The following is a 15,479-nucleotide window of genomic DNA, read 5'->3' as shown; positions in this document are numbered from 1 at the left end:
CAGCCTTTCTGACCTCCGGACCGCGGGTGGCCACCGCTGGTTAAAGGGTTGTGGGTTTATTGCTTGTTTTGTTTTTGTTAATCCCCACCTGAGGATATTTTTTACATTGCATTTTAGAGATAATGAAAGGGAAGAAGGAGGGAGTTGGGGAGTGGGGAGATAAATATGGATTTGAGAGACATGTTGATTGCTTGCTTCCTGCATGTGCCCTGACTGGGGCCGAGGATTGAACCTCAACCTCTGTATGTTCCCTTGACTGGAAATTGAAGCTGAGACTGGCTGGTGTGTGGGGTGACACTAACCACTGAGCAAACCGGCCAGGGCTAGAGGGTTGGTTTTTCAATCTTTAGTTGAAGATCTACTTTTTTAGTCCTGCTTCTAGTAAATTACCCAGCATGCCGGCTGCAGACATCACCGGAGCCTCCGTGCAGAGAAGCAGCTGAGGTTTGTGGAATCCCCTGAGAGTTCTGTCTTCCCTCAGTTGCAGCGAAAAGTCACACAATTTCCCGTTCCTGGGTCCGGAGGTGGGAGGGTAATGAGATCACCATCTGTCATTTTTCAGTTTGGGGTGAGTCTTCCTAAAATAAAGATATGAATTTTTTTCTTGGTGTGAGGTAGAGTAGTACAATAAATTCATTGATTTGTTGTTAAAAAGAGTAAAAAGGAATGCCTCCTATGGGCTGGGCATCCTCATTCTAGCGAGGCAGGCAGACAGCAAACTTACCACCAATAAGGGAGGCAGCTGTACACTGAACGAAGGGATCAAGCAGGCTTACCAGGGAGGGCTGCTGGAACTCTAGTTGCCAGTAGCGATCATCGATCATCGGGAGGTAGACGTTTGGCCCAGGCAAGGCCACAGGGTGAGACGCTCCCATGGTGTGAGGGGAGGCCTTCCTGCAGTGGGAAGAGCAGGCGAGGTGGCAGGTGTGTGGCTTGTGAAGGAAGACAGCCCATGTGGCTGACAGGAGTGCCGTGCGGGGAGGGGGGGAAGGGTAGGGGACACTGCGGAGATGACACCGGGACTCCGGTGCAGGGAGGAGTCAAGTCCAGGGGCCTCTGTCTTCGGAAGGCCTCCCAGGACAGAAGGCTGAGCCGCCGCAGGCTGAGCAGAGGAGCGTGATGGTCTGACCTCAGTCTCGCAGGCCCCGCTCTTGGCGGGTGGGAAGCCCAGCCCCCCACTCACTGCTGTGCCCTCTTTGGCCCACATGCGCCTTGGGACCTTTGAAAACCCTGTGGGATACTTGTTTCCCCGTTTTCCACGTGAGAGGTGTGGGGTGGTTCAGAGCCACACCTGAAGCAGGCCTCTGGCTTGGCTCGTGCTCTCCCGCTCCGCTGCGTTGAGCCGGCTGGTCAGCCTCACCTGCCTCCGAGCTCACAAGCGGCCACATGCGGCTGCTCTGGGGACGAGAGCCAGTTTGCCTCTCCCCTGCGGCCGTGGCTGGACTTTGCAATTTCCTCGGCTGAACTGGTTTGCAAAGGGCGGAATCGGTTGGGTTGTGCGTGCGTGTTCTGCTCAGCTACTTGGTATTAAAATTGGATCTGAAATCATCTTAAGGATTAAATGGCTTCATAAATAATCCAAACAGTTGTTGGCTTCTAGCATTTCACAAATGAAAAAGAAAAATAACAGTTTTCTAATACTTTTCCAGACCTTTGGGGAAATTGAAATTACTTGTGCTTTATTAATCCTTGCACTCCAGACCTGTTGGCCCATAACATGGGCAAGTTTGTTGGATGAGGATTGTTTTGTGGCTTAAAACTGTTGTGACTCCCGTGGTTTCGAGGAGTGAAGAGCAACATGTCTGGTCCTAGAGACATACTTTTTTCCTCGTATTTATTAAAAATACTGAACAGAACCACATTTAAGCTTGTCATGAAGAGTTTGATTAGATTGCCTTGTTAGTAGTATAAACTGTCGTCAATGAATGTATAACCATTACCTTGACCTTCCTGCAATTCCGAGGCATCCCTTAGCGTTATTGGACATTTAATTTCCCCCAGTTAGCAAAAGGGGACATCACATGATGTAAAAACACTCGTGCCAAGAATCTAGAAGTCCACATCATTACCAGTTGTCTCATATTCTCCTGTTTGTTACTCAGATGTTAAGTTAGTGTGGCCATTTATTAGGGTTCAGGCATTTACAGCTTTTTGAGCTTGTCCTTAACTTAAGAGAAATTTCATTTCAGTACATAAAAATTACAGGGAATGGAGGCTAATGACAAAAACAACTTAAAAAATAAGTGAAAAACTTTAAAAGATTCTTTGTAAAATTTCTTGGCATATAACCTTTCCAAACTACATCCTGGGCCAATGGGTGGATAATAAAGTTGAGACTCATAGGCTGTTTGGACCCTAATTTTTGCCTGTCCACGACGCTTGCTTGTGACACTTTGTGGACTCCACAGTGAAGAGTTGTAAAGGCCATCGGGTGAGCGCTGACCCTGTGGCTGAAGAAGGGGCAGTGGCTGCAGTAGCAGGGAAGCGTCGTCAGGATGACCGCGTGGGGAAGCGCGGTCACTGTCAGACTGCCTCCAGTGGGGTGGCTGCGAGTGATGCCGCCGGTCCCGTCAGGGAGTGGACCCCGCTGGCCCCGCACTCAGGCACCTGCCTGCCACAGTGCAGCTGAGAAGGATGTCCGGTCGTGATATCTTCGGAAGATCAGCCCTCAGTTCAGACCCCTGTAGGCGGGCTCTTCAGAACCTCCGAGTGTTAATAATCCTGCGCTCATTTAATTACTGGTCATCCATCCACATGCAAATGACCACTTGTGATTGTGCCTTCCTCGCATTTGGAGGCAAACGACTGTACTCTGAAGACTGTTTCTTAGGAACCACAGGCCCCAACAGCCCTCTTCCCCAACCTCCTAGTCCTCCCCTCCTCCCTGAGCAGGTCTGGCCTCCCTCCTCCACGCTTCCCTGCGGGTTAGAACCAGCGTGAGTTATGTGCCTGGGACTAGAATAAACTCACTACACAATAGGATACTGATGAGCCAAGTTTCCAAGCCCGTGATGAATGGTTTAGTGTGTTAGAAGTGTTAAAATAATTATTGCAATGTTTGAATTGTGTGTGCATGTGTATGTGTGTATTTGTTTGCCTCCAAATACTTAGGCCCAGCAACAGAACTTACATTGATGGATGAAAGTATTAGGAGTAGAGTGGCAACAAAGAAGTACATAGGAAATTTTATTTATTTCTTTATTTAACAATTATTTGTCCATTTATCCTCACTCGAGGATACTTTTCCCATTGCTTTTTAGAGAGAGTGGAAGAGAGGGAAGGAGAGGATGGGGGGAGAGAGAGCAAGAAGGAGGGATAGAGAGAGATCGATGTGAGAGAAACACATCGATTGCCTCCCGCACTTACCCCGACACCGGGCTGTGGGATTCAACCTGCAAGTGAGATGCGTGCCCTTGACCAGGAACTGAACCCATGACCCTTTGGTGCATGGGTCAACACTAACCATGCCATAGTGTGAACACACTGGCAGGGCTTAACTAGGACAATAAAAATGGAAGTATTTGGTAAAATAATTTTTGTTAGCTTTATTTAATAGCCTGCTTTCTGGAATTGTGAAAGGCTAATGCATTTGGCTGTTGATGTACAGAGTACTTTCCTTTTCATTTGAAGTAGCCCCTCATTGGAGAATTTCTCATTTCACTGATCTGAGTTTAGAATTTGTTTCTGTGTATGGAACATGAGCATTGAAATGTAGAATACTGGCCTGTTTAAGCAGCCTGTAGATAAGGTACTGTCATATCTCTACAGTTCATTTTTGGAAGTGGTTTTCACATGTTCAGGGTGCTGGGCTGCGGGTCTGACCACTCAGCTTGCTGTTCTTGCTCTGTGCCCAGCATCCCGCTGTGTGCTTCAGAGCTCCCTGGAGCATGTGTGCCTGCTTTTATTTACCTCTGGTTTTGCTTTTTTAACATTTAGCATGTTGGAGCAGGATTCCAGGAGAACAAATCCTAGTGTGAACCCTGCAAATCAAAGGAGGCATCTTCTCGGATTTTCCGCTCAGGAGGTGCAAGACCCACCCGACGGCATCATCCGGAAAGACAGCCGCAGGTGAGAAGCATGTGTGCTGAGCCACCGAGTGAGGCTGCAGGCCAGGCAGCACGCACGCCTGGCCACTGTGTGCAGTTCAGTCAGGAGAGCAGGCGGGCACAGGCCAGGCATGCATGTACTCACGGTTAAGATTGGTTCCAGGAGCAAGTTTGCTCTCTGAAACCTTCCCTGTATTAGAATTCTCGTAGAGATGTGCTCCTAGAAGCTCAGTTTTCCTGCCCTGATACACAGTATATGTGATGCCTTTACCATACTAGAGGCCTGATGCACGAATTAATGCATGGGTGGGGTCTGACCAGCCTGCCCAATGGGGGCCCATCAGGCTGGGCTGGCCCAGAGGAGGGGCTGCGCGCAATTAGCCAGCTGGCCCCGCCGCCATCTGGGTGTTGGGGGCTGATCGGGAGCCGGGCTGCCTGGGGGTGGGAGGTCAATCAGGACCCAGATCAGGCTGGTTGGCTCCCACAGTGTGCATCATAGCCACCAGTCATTCTGGTTGTCCTGCCTTTCCTGTATTTACATACATAACACATCTAATTGCTGCTGTATCATCTCCCCTGGATGTGATGTGATATGTGGAATGATGTGGTTAAACCTATTTTTAATTATCAAAGTCATTCACACTTGTGTATTATGATCTTTGTTGAATTTTCCTCCTTTGCTACAATTTAATACTGTCTTGGTGAATTTTCATGTAGCTTTCCAAGTAAAAGACATAATTTTATGGAAGTAGAATTTCTACGTTATGTTAACTAGAAGAAGTTAACCACTTAGTGGAGTTAGTGGACGTTTTCAGAGCTGTGAACTTCTCAGTAGCATTTCCCTGTGTTATTTAGAATTTTAATGAGAGTCAAACAGAGCCAGCAAATGGCTGACGCTTGACTGACAGCAGATGGCTGACACTTGACGGCCATTGACCTCTCTGAGGTGATTTAGGCCAAGGCCCGTAGGGAGTCCCGCTGATGTTCACTGTTTCACCCACACCACTGGCTGTGATTAGTTCCATGGCCCTGCAGGCTTTCTTGGTTTAGCCTTCTTAGGAAAATGCTGATATTCATTTATCCAGGTCTCTGTGGTGTACAGCATTAATGCTGTGTATGGCGGAGGATCCGGAGAATGGTATGGTGGTCACTGTAGCACAACAGAAACGTGACAGAGGCCATGGTGTGAAACATACAACAACCTTGACACACCAATCTTAGCGACCCCTTAACGGTGGCCCAGGCATTGCTGGAGTTTCATAGTGTCTTTAACTTTACTAAGTAATCTCTCCTAGTCTCTGCACATGCCTGCGGTTTTGAGTTCTGTTGTCTACCTTAGATACAGCAGAGTGGCATTTTAAACTTAAGGTCTTTAGGTTTGTGGGAGTTGTGCCCCTCAGGTATGTGCAGCTTGTTGATTAGATACTTGATGTCACAGTCAGGTGACCTTTACAAGACTTGTTTCACACCTGTCATCCACGTTGGAGCAGGTGGCTCCCAGAAAGGCGAGCTCAGGCCACCTGTTCCACCTGCAGGTCTGGATGACTTCCAGGCGCCTGACAGCGTTCACAGTAGGACCTGAAATGCAAGCCCTCTCTGACCCCACCCCCGTCACCACTGCCCCCTCAGAATAGGGTTCTGTAGGTCGTGGTAAAAATGAAAGAGATTATAGATTTTAACCAACTTGGGAGATTTAACTAGTTATCAGTCCAGTAAGTTGATGTTCTTGCTTTTATCATTATAAATGCTGAATAAAAAATATCAAAAGTTTGCAAAACTTTTGAAATATGGATTTGTTTTTAATGAAATTTTAGGTGTTTTCTTTGTATTCTGCCAGGACACTTGTCTTTGTTTGTTTGTTTGTTTGTTTGTTTTAAAGTCTTGATTGTTGAAAGTATTACATGTATGCCCCCTTTTTCCTCATTGACCCCTTCTAGCCCTCCTCTGCCCCTCGCCCCAGGCCTTCACCACCCTATTGTCTGTGTCTATGGGTTATGCATAAACATATGCATACAAGTTCTTTGGCTGATAACTTCTCACCCATCCACTCTCCCCTACCTTACCTGAGATTCCTGTCTGTTTATGCTTCTATGTCTCTGGATCTATATTGTTCATCAGTTTATTTTGTTCATTAGATTCCACATATGAGTGAGATCTTGTGATACTTGTCTTTGTCTGACTGGCTTATTTCCCTTAGAATAATACTCTCCAGGTCCCTCTGTGCTGTCCCAAAGGGTAAAAACCCCTTCTTCTTACTGCTGCATAGTATTCCCTGGTGTAAATGTACCACAGCTTTTTATCCACTCGTCTGCTGATGGGCCCGTGGGCTGTTTCCAGATCTCAGCTGTTGTAACTTGTGCTGCTATGAACATAGGGGTGCATACATTCTTTCTTATGGGTGTTTCGGGTTTCTTAAGATATTTTCCTAAAAGTGGGATCACTGGGTCACATGGCAGTTCCATATTTAATGTTTTGAAGAAAGTCCACACTGTTTTCCATAATGGCTGCACCATAATTGCATTCCCACTAGCAGTGTACTAGGATACCCTTTTCTCCACATCCTCACCAGCACTTGTCATTTTTAGATTTGTTGATGGTAGCCATCTCTCTGATGATCAAGGATTTTGAGCATTTTTTCATATGTTTCTGGACATCTGTATGTCCCCTTTGGAGAAGTGACTATTTAGGTCCTTTGCCCATTTGTTAAAAATGGATTGTTTGTCTTCCTGTTGTTAGTTGTATGAGTTCCTCATATATTTTGGATATTAACCCTTTATCAGATGTATCATTGCCAAATATGTTCTCCCATAAAGGGGGCTCCCCTTTCATTTTATTGATAGTTTCTTTTGCTGCACAGAAGCTTTTCATTTTGACGTAGTCTTATTTATTTATTTTCTCCTCAATTACCTTTGCCCTAGGGCCGTGGTTGGCAAACTGTGGCTCGCGAGCCACATGCGGCTCTTTGGCCCCTTGTGTGTGGCTCTTCCACAAAATACCACGGCCTGGGCGACTCTGTTTTGAAGAAGTGCTTTAGAAGAAGTTTAAGTTTAAAAAATTTGGCTCTCAAAAGAAATTTCAATCGTTGTACTGTTGATATTTGGCTCTGTTGACTAATGAGTTTGCCGACCACTAGACTAGGAGATGTATCTGTAGACATATTGCTATGTGCGATGTCTGAGATTTTGCTGCCTATGGTTTCTTCTAGGATTTTTATGGTTTCCCGACTTACATTTATATAGGTCTTTTGTCCATTTTGAGTTTATTACTGTGTATGGGGTAAGTTGGTGATCTAGTTTCATTTTTTTGCCTGTATCTGTCCAATTTTCCCAACACCATTTATTGAAGAGACTGTCTTGCCTCCTCTGTCAAATATTAATTGAGCATAATAGCTGGAGTCGATTTCTGGGGTCTCTGTTTTGTTCTATTGATCTATATGACTGTTCTTGTAGCAGTACCAGGCTGTCTTGTAGTATAGCTTGATATCTGGTATTCCTCCAACTTTGTTTCCTTTCTCAATATTGCTTCAGCTATTTGGGGTCTTTTTTTTGTTCCATATAAAATTTTGGAGTATTTGTCCTAGTCTTGTGAAATATGCCATTAGTATTTTAATAGGGATTGCATAAAATCTATAGATTTCCTTGGGTAGTATGGACATTTAAAAAAATTTATTATTAAAAAAAATCTTTATTGTTCAGATATTACAATTGTTTCTCCCCTCTCCCCCCATAGCTCCCCTCCATCTGGTCCCCGCTCCACCCTCTGCCCTTACCTCCTCTCCCCTCCACCCCACCGCTGTCCTCATCCATAGGTATATGATTTTTGTCCAGTCTCTTCCTGTACCCCCTGCACAGACACCCCTTTTCCCCTGAGAATTATCAATCCCCTCCTATTCTATTCCCCTGATTCTATTATATTCACCAGATTATTCTGTTCCTCAGATTTTTAATTCACTTGACTTTCAGATTCACTTGTTCATAGATATGTATTTGTTGTTCATAATTTTTATCTTTACGCTTTTCTTCTTTTTCCTCTTTTTAAAGAACATCTTTTAGCATTTCATATAATACTGGTTTGGTGGTGATGAACTCCTTTAGCTTTTTCTGATCTGTGAAGCTCTTTATCTGCCCTTTAATTCTGAATGATAGCTTTGCTAGGTAGAGTAATCTTGGTTGTAGGTTCTTGCTATTCATCACTTTGAATATTTCTTGCCACTGCTGTCTGGCCTGCATAATCGTATGGGTGCTCCCTTGTAGGTAACTGTTTTTCTTTTGCTGCTTGTAAGATTCCCTCTTTGTCTTTTGCTCTTGGCATTTTATTATGATGTGTCTTGGTGTGGTCCTCTTTGGATTCCTTTTGTTTGGGGTTCTGTGCGCTTCCTGGACTTGTAAGTCTAATTCTTTCACCAGGTGGGGGAAGTTTTCTGTCATTATTTCTTCAAGTAGGTTTTCAGTGTCTTGCTCTCTCTCTTCTTCAAGCACCCCCATAATTCTGATGTTGGTATGCTTGAAGTTATCCCAGAGGATCCTACACTATCTTCAACTTTCTGGATTCTCTTCTCTTCTTGATTCTCCGGAGGAGAGTTCTTTGCCTTTAGATTTGTATTCTAAATCTTTGACTTGATTCTTGCATTCCTCTAGTCTGCTGTTGGGTCTCTGTATAATATTTTCTATTTCAGTCAGTGTATGTTTAATTTCTCGTTGGTCCAATTTCTTTTTCATATCCTTGAGGGTCTCGTTAAATTGATTGGTCTTTTCTAGGAAATTCTTGAAAAACCTTATAACCGTGGTTTTGAACTCTATATCCAGTCTTTTGTTCTCCTCCATGTCTTTTGTTTGAGACCTCCTTCCTTGTCTCTGCATTTTCGCTGCTTCTCTGAGTTGGTAGGGTAGCTTTGTGGGCCTGGGTGTCCTATATGGTTCAATGGGTCAGCCTCCTCGGTGCACCCCTTTGTGGACTGCGTGTACACCCTTGTAGTTAAGTCTTGATTATTGTTGGTGTCACTGGGAGGAATTGACCTCCAGGCCAAATGGCCGTGAGGACCCACTGTGTCTATAATGGAAGAATTGCTGTGCTGGAGACACATTTATGGGGGAGGACTTGTTCCCGTAGGGCTTTGGTGCTTACTGAGTCTGTCTCTTGAATGTGTCCCTTATGAGAGTAGTTGAAATCTGGTGTCATCTCCCACCGACCACTAGATATACTAATTTCCGGATCTCCAGTGGGGTGCAGGTCAGCTATTGTCTGAGACTACCCAGGAGGAGCTACAGCAATAACCACAGTTCTCTCCTCCCTACTTGGAGGTTGGAAGCTTTGGAGCTGTCTGTACCAGGCCTCTCTGACCATGTCCCCATGTTTCATGCCCAAAACAGCAAACAATTATTCTTGCATGCAGCTCTGCAAGCAAGCCACTCTCACTTTCCGACCTGATGGCATAGTCTAGCTTCTCTCCAGAAACTGGATTTCAGAGAGATTGGGAGCTTGTCTCTCTTTGGGTTGAAGAAAGCAACGCCCTCCGCCAGCCGGAATCCGCCGCCTGCCTGTATTGCGCTCGCGCCCCTGTACCTCAGTTTTTCAGCTCTTGTGCCTGAATGCTCCTTTCTCTTTCAATCTTGTTGAAGAGCTTCCTTTCAGACAGTTTTCCCGTGGTTCTGGGTGATAGACTTTTTGTTTTTAGTTGTAGTTTTGAAATTGTGCGCTGCAGCAGTTTAGGTGTGTTTACCTAAGCTGTCATCTTGGATCTCTAGTATGGACATTTTAATAATGTTGATTCTACCAACCCATTAATATGGTATATTCTTCCACTTGTTTATATTTTCTTCTATCTCTTTTTTTCATATCTTGTAGTTTTCCAAGTACAAGTCTTTTTACCCTTGGTTAAGTTTATTCCTTAGTATCTTAATTTTTTTGTTGCAGTGGTAAATTGGATTGTTTATTTTCTCTTTTTGATAATTCGTTATCGGTGTATGAAAAAGTCATCGATTTTTGGGTGTTGATTTTGTATTCTGCTACATTGCCAAAATCATTTGTTAAATCTATTAGTTGTTTGATGGAATCTTTAGGGTTTCCTATGTACAATATCATGTTGTCTGTGAATAATGAGAGTTTTACTTCCTTTCCAATTTGGATGTCTTTTATTTTTTTCTTCTTGTCTGGTTGCTGTGGTTAGCACTTCTAGTACTAGCCTATATAATAAAGAGGTAATATGCAAATTGACCCTCTCACCCTCGCACAAGATGGCCGCCCCCGTGTGGTCAAAAGTGGCCACTACAAGATGGCTGGCAGGGAAGGGTAGTTGTAGGTAATTAGACCAGCAGGGGAGGGAAGTTAGAGGCAACCAGGTCAGCAGTAGAGGGCAGTTGGGAGAGAACAGGCCAGCAGGGGAGGGCAGTTGGGTGCAATCGGGCTGGCAGGGGAGCAGTTCGATGTTGATTAGGTTGGCAGGGGAGTTGTTAGGGGGTGATCAGGCTGGCAGACAGGCAAGTGGTTGGGAGCCAGCAGTCCCTGATTGTGAGAAGGACGTCTGACTGCCGGTTTAGGCCTGATGCGTGTAGGATCGGGCCTAAACTGGCAGTCGGATATCCCCCGATTGGAGAGGGTGCAGGCTGGCTGAAGCACAACACCCCTGCTCCCCTGCCCCCCCAGTGCACAAATTTCATGCACTGGGCCTCTAGTCCTATATAATAAAACCCTAATATTTAAATCTACTGAATGGTGGAATGACACGCACTGACCGCCAGGGGGCAGATGCTCAATGCATAATCTTCTCCCTGGTGGTTAGTGAGCTCCCACGGGGTTAGTGTTCTCAGCCAGAAGCCTGGCTCACAGCTGCTAGTGTAGCGGTGGCGGCGGTGGGAACATCTACCTCCGCTACAGGTGGGAGGTAAGGAATGAGGGGTCCCAGACTGCAAGAGTCCTAGAGTATGAGAGGATCCTGGACTGTGAGAGGGCACAGGCTGGGCTGAGGCTGCTTCTCCCTGCACCCTCCACCCCCCATTTCCCAGTTCACGGATGTAGTGCACTGGGCCTCTAGTGGTGAATACAAGTGGACATCATTGTCTTGTTCTTGTTCTTAGGGGAAATGGTTTTAGTTTTTGCCCATTGAGTGTGATGTTCGCTGTAGGTTTGTCATATATAGCCTTTATCCTGTTGAGATATGGTCCCTCTATTCCCACTTTGCTGAGAGTTTGTATCAAAATGGGTGTTGGGTTTTGTTGAATGCTTTTTCTGTGCCTATTGATATGAACATGTGGTTTTTGTCTCTCAGTTTGTTTATGTGATGTATCACATTTATTGATTTGCGCATTTTGTACCAGCATTGCCCTCCTGGAATAAATCCCACTTGGTCATGGTGTGTGATCTTTTTAATATATTGCTGGATCCGATTTGCTAATATTTTGTTGAGGAATTTAGCATCTACGTTCATCAGGGATACTGGCCTGTAATTCTGTTTCTTGGTAGAGTCTTCATCTGGTTTTGGAATCAGGATGATGCTGGCCTTATTAAAAGAGCTTGGAGTGTTCCTTTCTCTTGGATTTTCTGGAACAGTTTGAGGAGGATAGGTGTCAGTTCTTCTTTGGACGTTTGGTAAAACTCCCCTGTGAAGCTGTCCGGAATCTGCCTTTTGTTCACTGAGAATTTTTGATTACTGCATCTATTACATTTGTTGTTATTGGCCTATTCACGTTTTCTGCTTCTTCCTGATTCAGTTTTGGGAGGTTGCATTTTACTAGGAATTTGTCCATTTCACCCACATTGTCCAGCTTGTTGGCATACAGTTGTTCATAGTATTTTTTTCCAATCCTTTGTATTTTTGTGGTGTCAGTGGTTACACTTTCATTTCGGATTTTATTTGGGTCCTCTCTCTTTGTTTCTTTATTAGTCTGGTTAACAATTCATCAATCTTATTTATTCTTTCAAAGAAGCAGCTCTTGGTTTCATGGATCTTTTGTATTTTTTTTTAAGTCTTCTATTTAATTTATTTCTTCTCTAATCTTTATTATTTCCTTCCTTCTATAATACTTATTCTGGGTTTTTCTTCTCTTTCTAGTTCTTTAATTTGTAGGGTTAAATAATTTTTTTTTTTTTTTTTTTTAGATTGGCCTATAGTGCCCTCTTAGGACTGCTTTTGTTGGGTCCCAGATATCTTGGGTTGTTATGTATTCATTTTCATTTGTTTCCAGGAAATTTCTTTCTTTCTTGATCTCATTGGTAATCTATCATCTATAATAATAAAAGCGTAATATGCTATTTAGATCTGACATCCTTCTAGACGACCTTCCGGATGAAGCTGGGACTGCGAGAGAAGCCTGGGTCCAGGGTGATGGAGGGAAGCTCGGGTCCTGGGTGCCAGAGGGAAGCCAGTGCCAGCAGTCAGGGGAAGGAAGGCCTACTCTTGCACAAATTTCATGCATCGGGCCTCTGGTTGTTTAATAACATGCCATTTAGCCTCCATGAGTTTGAATGTTTTGGGGTGTTTTTACTGTAGTTGACTTCTAATTTCATTTCACTGTGATCTGAGAAGATGCTTGATATGACTTTAATCTTCTTGAATTTGTAGAGACTTGCTTTATGTCGTAACATGTAGTCTGTCTTTGAGAATGTTCCATGTACACTTGGGAAGAATGTATATTCTGCAGCTTTGGGGTGAAATGTTCTATAAATGTCAATTAAATTCACCTGAATATGTGTTATTTAGAGTTATTATTTCCTTTTTACATTTTGTCTGGAAGATTTATCCAGTGAAGTCAGTGTGGGTTAAAGTCCCCTACTTTGATTGTATTGTTGTCGATCTCTCCCTTAAAGTCCTCTAGAAGTTTGTTTTAAAAATATATATATATATAACTTTAGGTGCTTTTATATTGGGTGCATATATGTTTACCAGGGTTATATCCTCTTATTAGATTGATCCCTTTAGTTTTATGTAGTGACTTTTGTTTTCTGTTGTGATGGCCTTCATTTTGAAGTCTATTTTTTGGATATGAATATTGCTACCCCAGCTATATTTTTGTTTCCATTCGCATGGATAATTTGTTTCATACCTTCACTCTCATCCTGTGAGTCTTTTGTTCTGAGGTGGGTCTCTTGTAGACAGCATATAGTTAGGTCATGTTTTTGTATCCATTCAGCTACCCTGTGTTTTTTTATTGGAGCATTTACATTTCCTAGAAGCCCGATACACGAAATTTGTGCACTCGGAAGGGGGGGTCCCTGTGGGAGCGCACTGATCGCCAGGGGAAAGCTCCTACATTGAGCATCTGCCCCCTGGTGATCATTGTGTGTCATAGCGCCTGGTTGTCCTGCTGTTCTGTCGATTTACATGTTAACCTTTATTATATAGGATAGGTACTTATTTATTGCCATTTTAATTCTGTATGCCTATGTTTCTCTACTGCTTCTCATTACAGCAGTCTCTTTAGCGTTTCTTGTAATGCTGGCTTGGTGGTGATGAACTCTTTTAGTGGTTTTTTTTTTTTTTTGTTTCTTTGTTTTGTTTTGTTTTTGCCTGGGAAGCTGTTTATTTCATCATCGATTTTGAGTGATGGCTGTGCTGGATATAGTAATCTTGGTCTCAGATCCTTGCTTCCCATTACCTTGAGTATTTCATGCCATTCCCTTCTGGCCTGTAGAGTTTCTGATAAGAAATCAGCTGATGGCCTTATGGGAGCTCCTTTGTAGGTAACAGTTTGCTTTTTTCTTGCTGCCTTTAAGATTCTCTCTTTGCCTTTAATTTTTGGCATTTTAATGATGATGTACCTTGTCGGGGCGTGAGCCTATTTGGATTCTTCTTGCTTGGAACTCTCTGTGCCTCCTGAACTTGTGTGACATTTTCCTCCTCCAGGTTAGGGAAGTTTTCTGCCATTATTTCTTCAAACATGTTCTCTGTCCCTTTCTCCCTTTCTGCCTCTGTCCCTTTCTCCCTTTCTGCTTCTTCTGGCTATCTTATAATGCCAGTAATTTCACATTGCACATTGTCCTACAGCCCCCTTAGTCCCCTTAGTTGTATTCCTGTTTTTTAATTTGATTTTTTCCTTTTGGGTTCTTTGGATGTGTGATTTTTTTTCTACCCATCTTGTAATTCATTGATCCGATCCTCAGCTTCCCCTAATCTGCTGTGTATCCCTTCCATTGTTCTTTTTATTCATGCCGTGTCATTCTTCACAGTTATCAACACTTTTCTCATTCTATTTAGCATCTTTGTCATCATTATTCTGAACTCTATGTCTGATAAACTTTTAGTTTCCACTTCATTTAGCTTTTCTTCTGGAGAATTCTGTTGTTCTTTCATTTGGGGCTTACTTGTCTCCCCATTTTGGCTGCCTTTTGGGCTTATGAAGATGTATTAGGTAGATCTACTGCACCTTCCAACCTCTAGTGCACTGCTGTGTCAGGTGCTGTTTCTGACTTAGGCAAAGATCAGGCAATGACTCAAAATTTCCAGTCAGATTGTATTCTGTCTTGAGTAGCTGAAAGTAATTGTTCACAGGTGGAATGTGAGGTTTTCCAATAGGGTGGGGCAATTGCTTCTGCCTGGGGGTGGCGGGGAGAGGCTAATTGTTATTTTCAGTCTCTTAAAGAGCCTCAGAAACTCCATAGGTTGTGGCAAGGGATTTTCCAATAGAGTGGGCAACTGTCTTACCTCCGGGCAAAAACCACTTGGACAGTAAAGCTCTTCCTGAGAGAGTTGTCCTCTGCTCTGTGATGGAACGGCTTAGCACAGGAAACCGGGGTGTTTTTCCTCTGAGCTCTACACCAGCAATCTCCAACCCTGGCTTCTGCTCAGAGAGCTCCAGTCCACTCTGCCCTCCCTCTGCTGGAGCCCAGGGTGAGTGGCTGCATTGGAAATTTTGTGCATTGGCTCTTTAAGAGACTGCCTGAATTTCTAACCATCTCTTCCTGGCAGACAGCAAGCAACCCTACCGCTTTTCACAGCCAGATGTTATGTGGGCAACTTTCTCAGTTTTGGTGCTCTCTGCTGGGGGGCTCAGCTTGGGTGTTACACCCCAGAGTTCTCAGTGGCAACCCTTCATGGCTGACATGTCCCTCTGGGACTTGAGCTGCTCTCTGTGGGAGCCCAGCCAGCCCTTTCACGCCTCTGCCCCTCCTACGAGTCTCTATGTGTTTCCTCTTACAGTCCTTGGTATCAGGGTTCTCTCCAACTTTCAGTTGATTGTTCAGGATTTTATTTTATTTTATTTTATTTATTTTATTTATTTTATTTATTTTATTTTATTTTATTTTATTTTATTTTATTTTATTTTATTTTGTATTTTAGTCATAATTTCAATTTGATCTAGGGAGCATGTCTATGTATCCACTTACACTGCCACCATTTTCAATCTCTATTTCTTAGTGCAGCTTATTTCATAATATGTGTTTTTTAGAAACATTATGAGAACTGGTTCAAATAAAAAAGTAGACTCCTCCCTTCATTTA

General features: G+C 43.7%; 1 protein-coding gene across 5 annotated transcripts in view; it reads left to right on the top strand.

Annotated features, from left to right (window-relative positions):
• The window catches only part of ATF6 (activating transcription factor 6), a 148,955-nt gene that overhangs the window by 38,969 nt on the left and 94,507 nt on the right, over positions 1-15,479 (top strand). For all 5 annotated transcript variants that reach the window (XM_036425427.2, XM_036425426.2, XM_036425428.2 and 2 more), the window contains exon 8: positions 3,937-4,068. In XM_036425427.2, the coding sequence (XP_036281320.1) occupies positions 3,937-4,068 (132 nt within the window). The remainder of the gene's footprint in view (positions 1-3,936; positions 4,069-15,479) is intronic.

The sequence above is a fragment of the Pipistrellus kuhlii genome, unplaced genomic scaffold, assembly GCF_014108245.1.
Source record: "Pipistrellus kuhlii isolate mPipKuh1 unplaced genomic scaffold, mPipKuh1.p scaffold_m20_p_80, whole genome shotgun sequence".
Taxonomy (NCBI): Eukaryota; Metazoa; Chordata; class Mammalia; order Chiroptera; family Vespertilionidae; genus Pipistrellus; species Pipistrellus kuhlii.
Note: the sequence above shows the minus strand (reverse complement) of the source record. Positions and strands in the feature narration are given on the sequence as shown.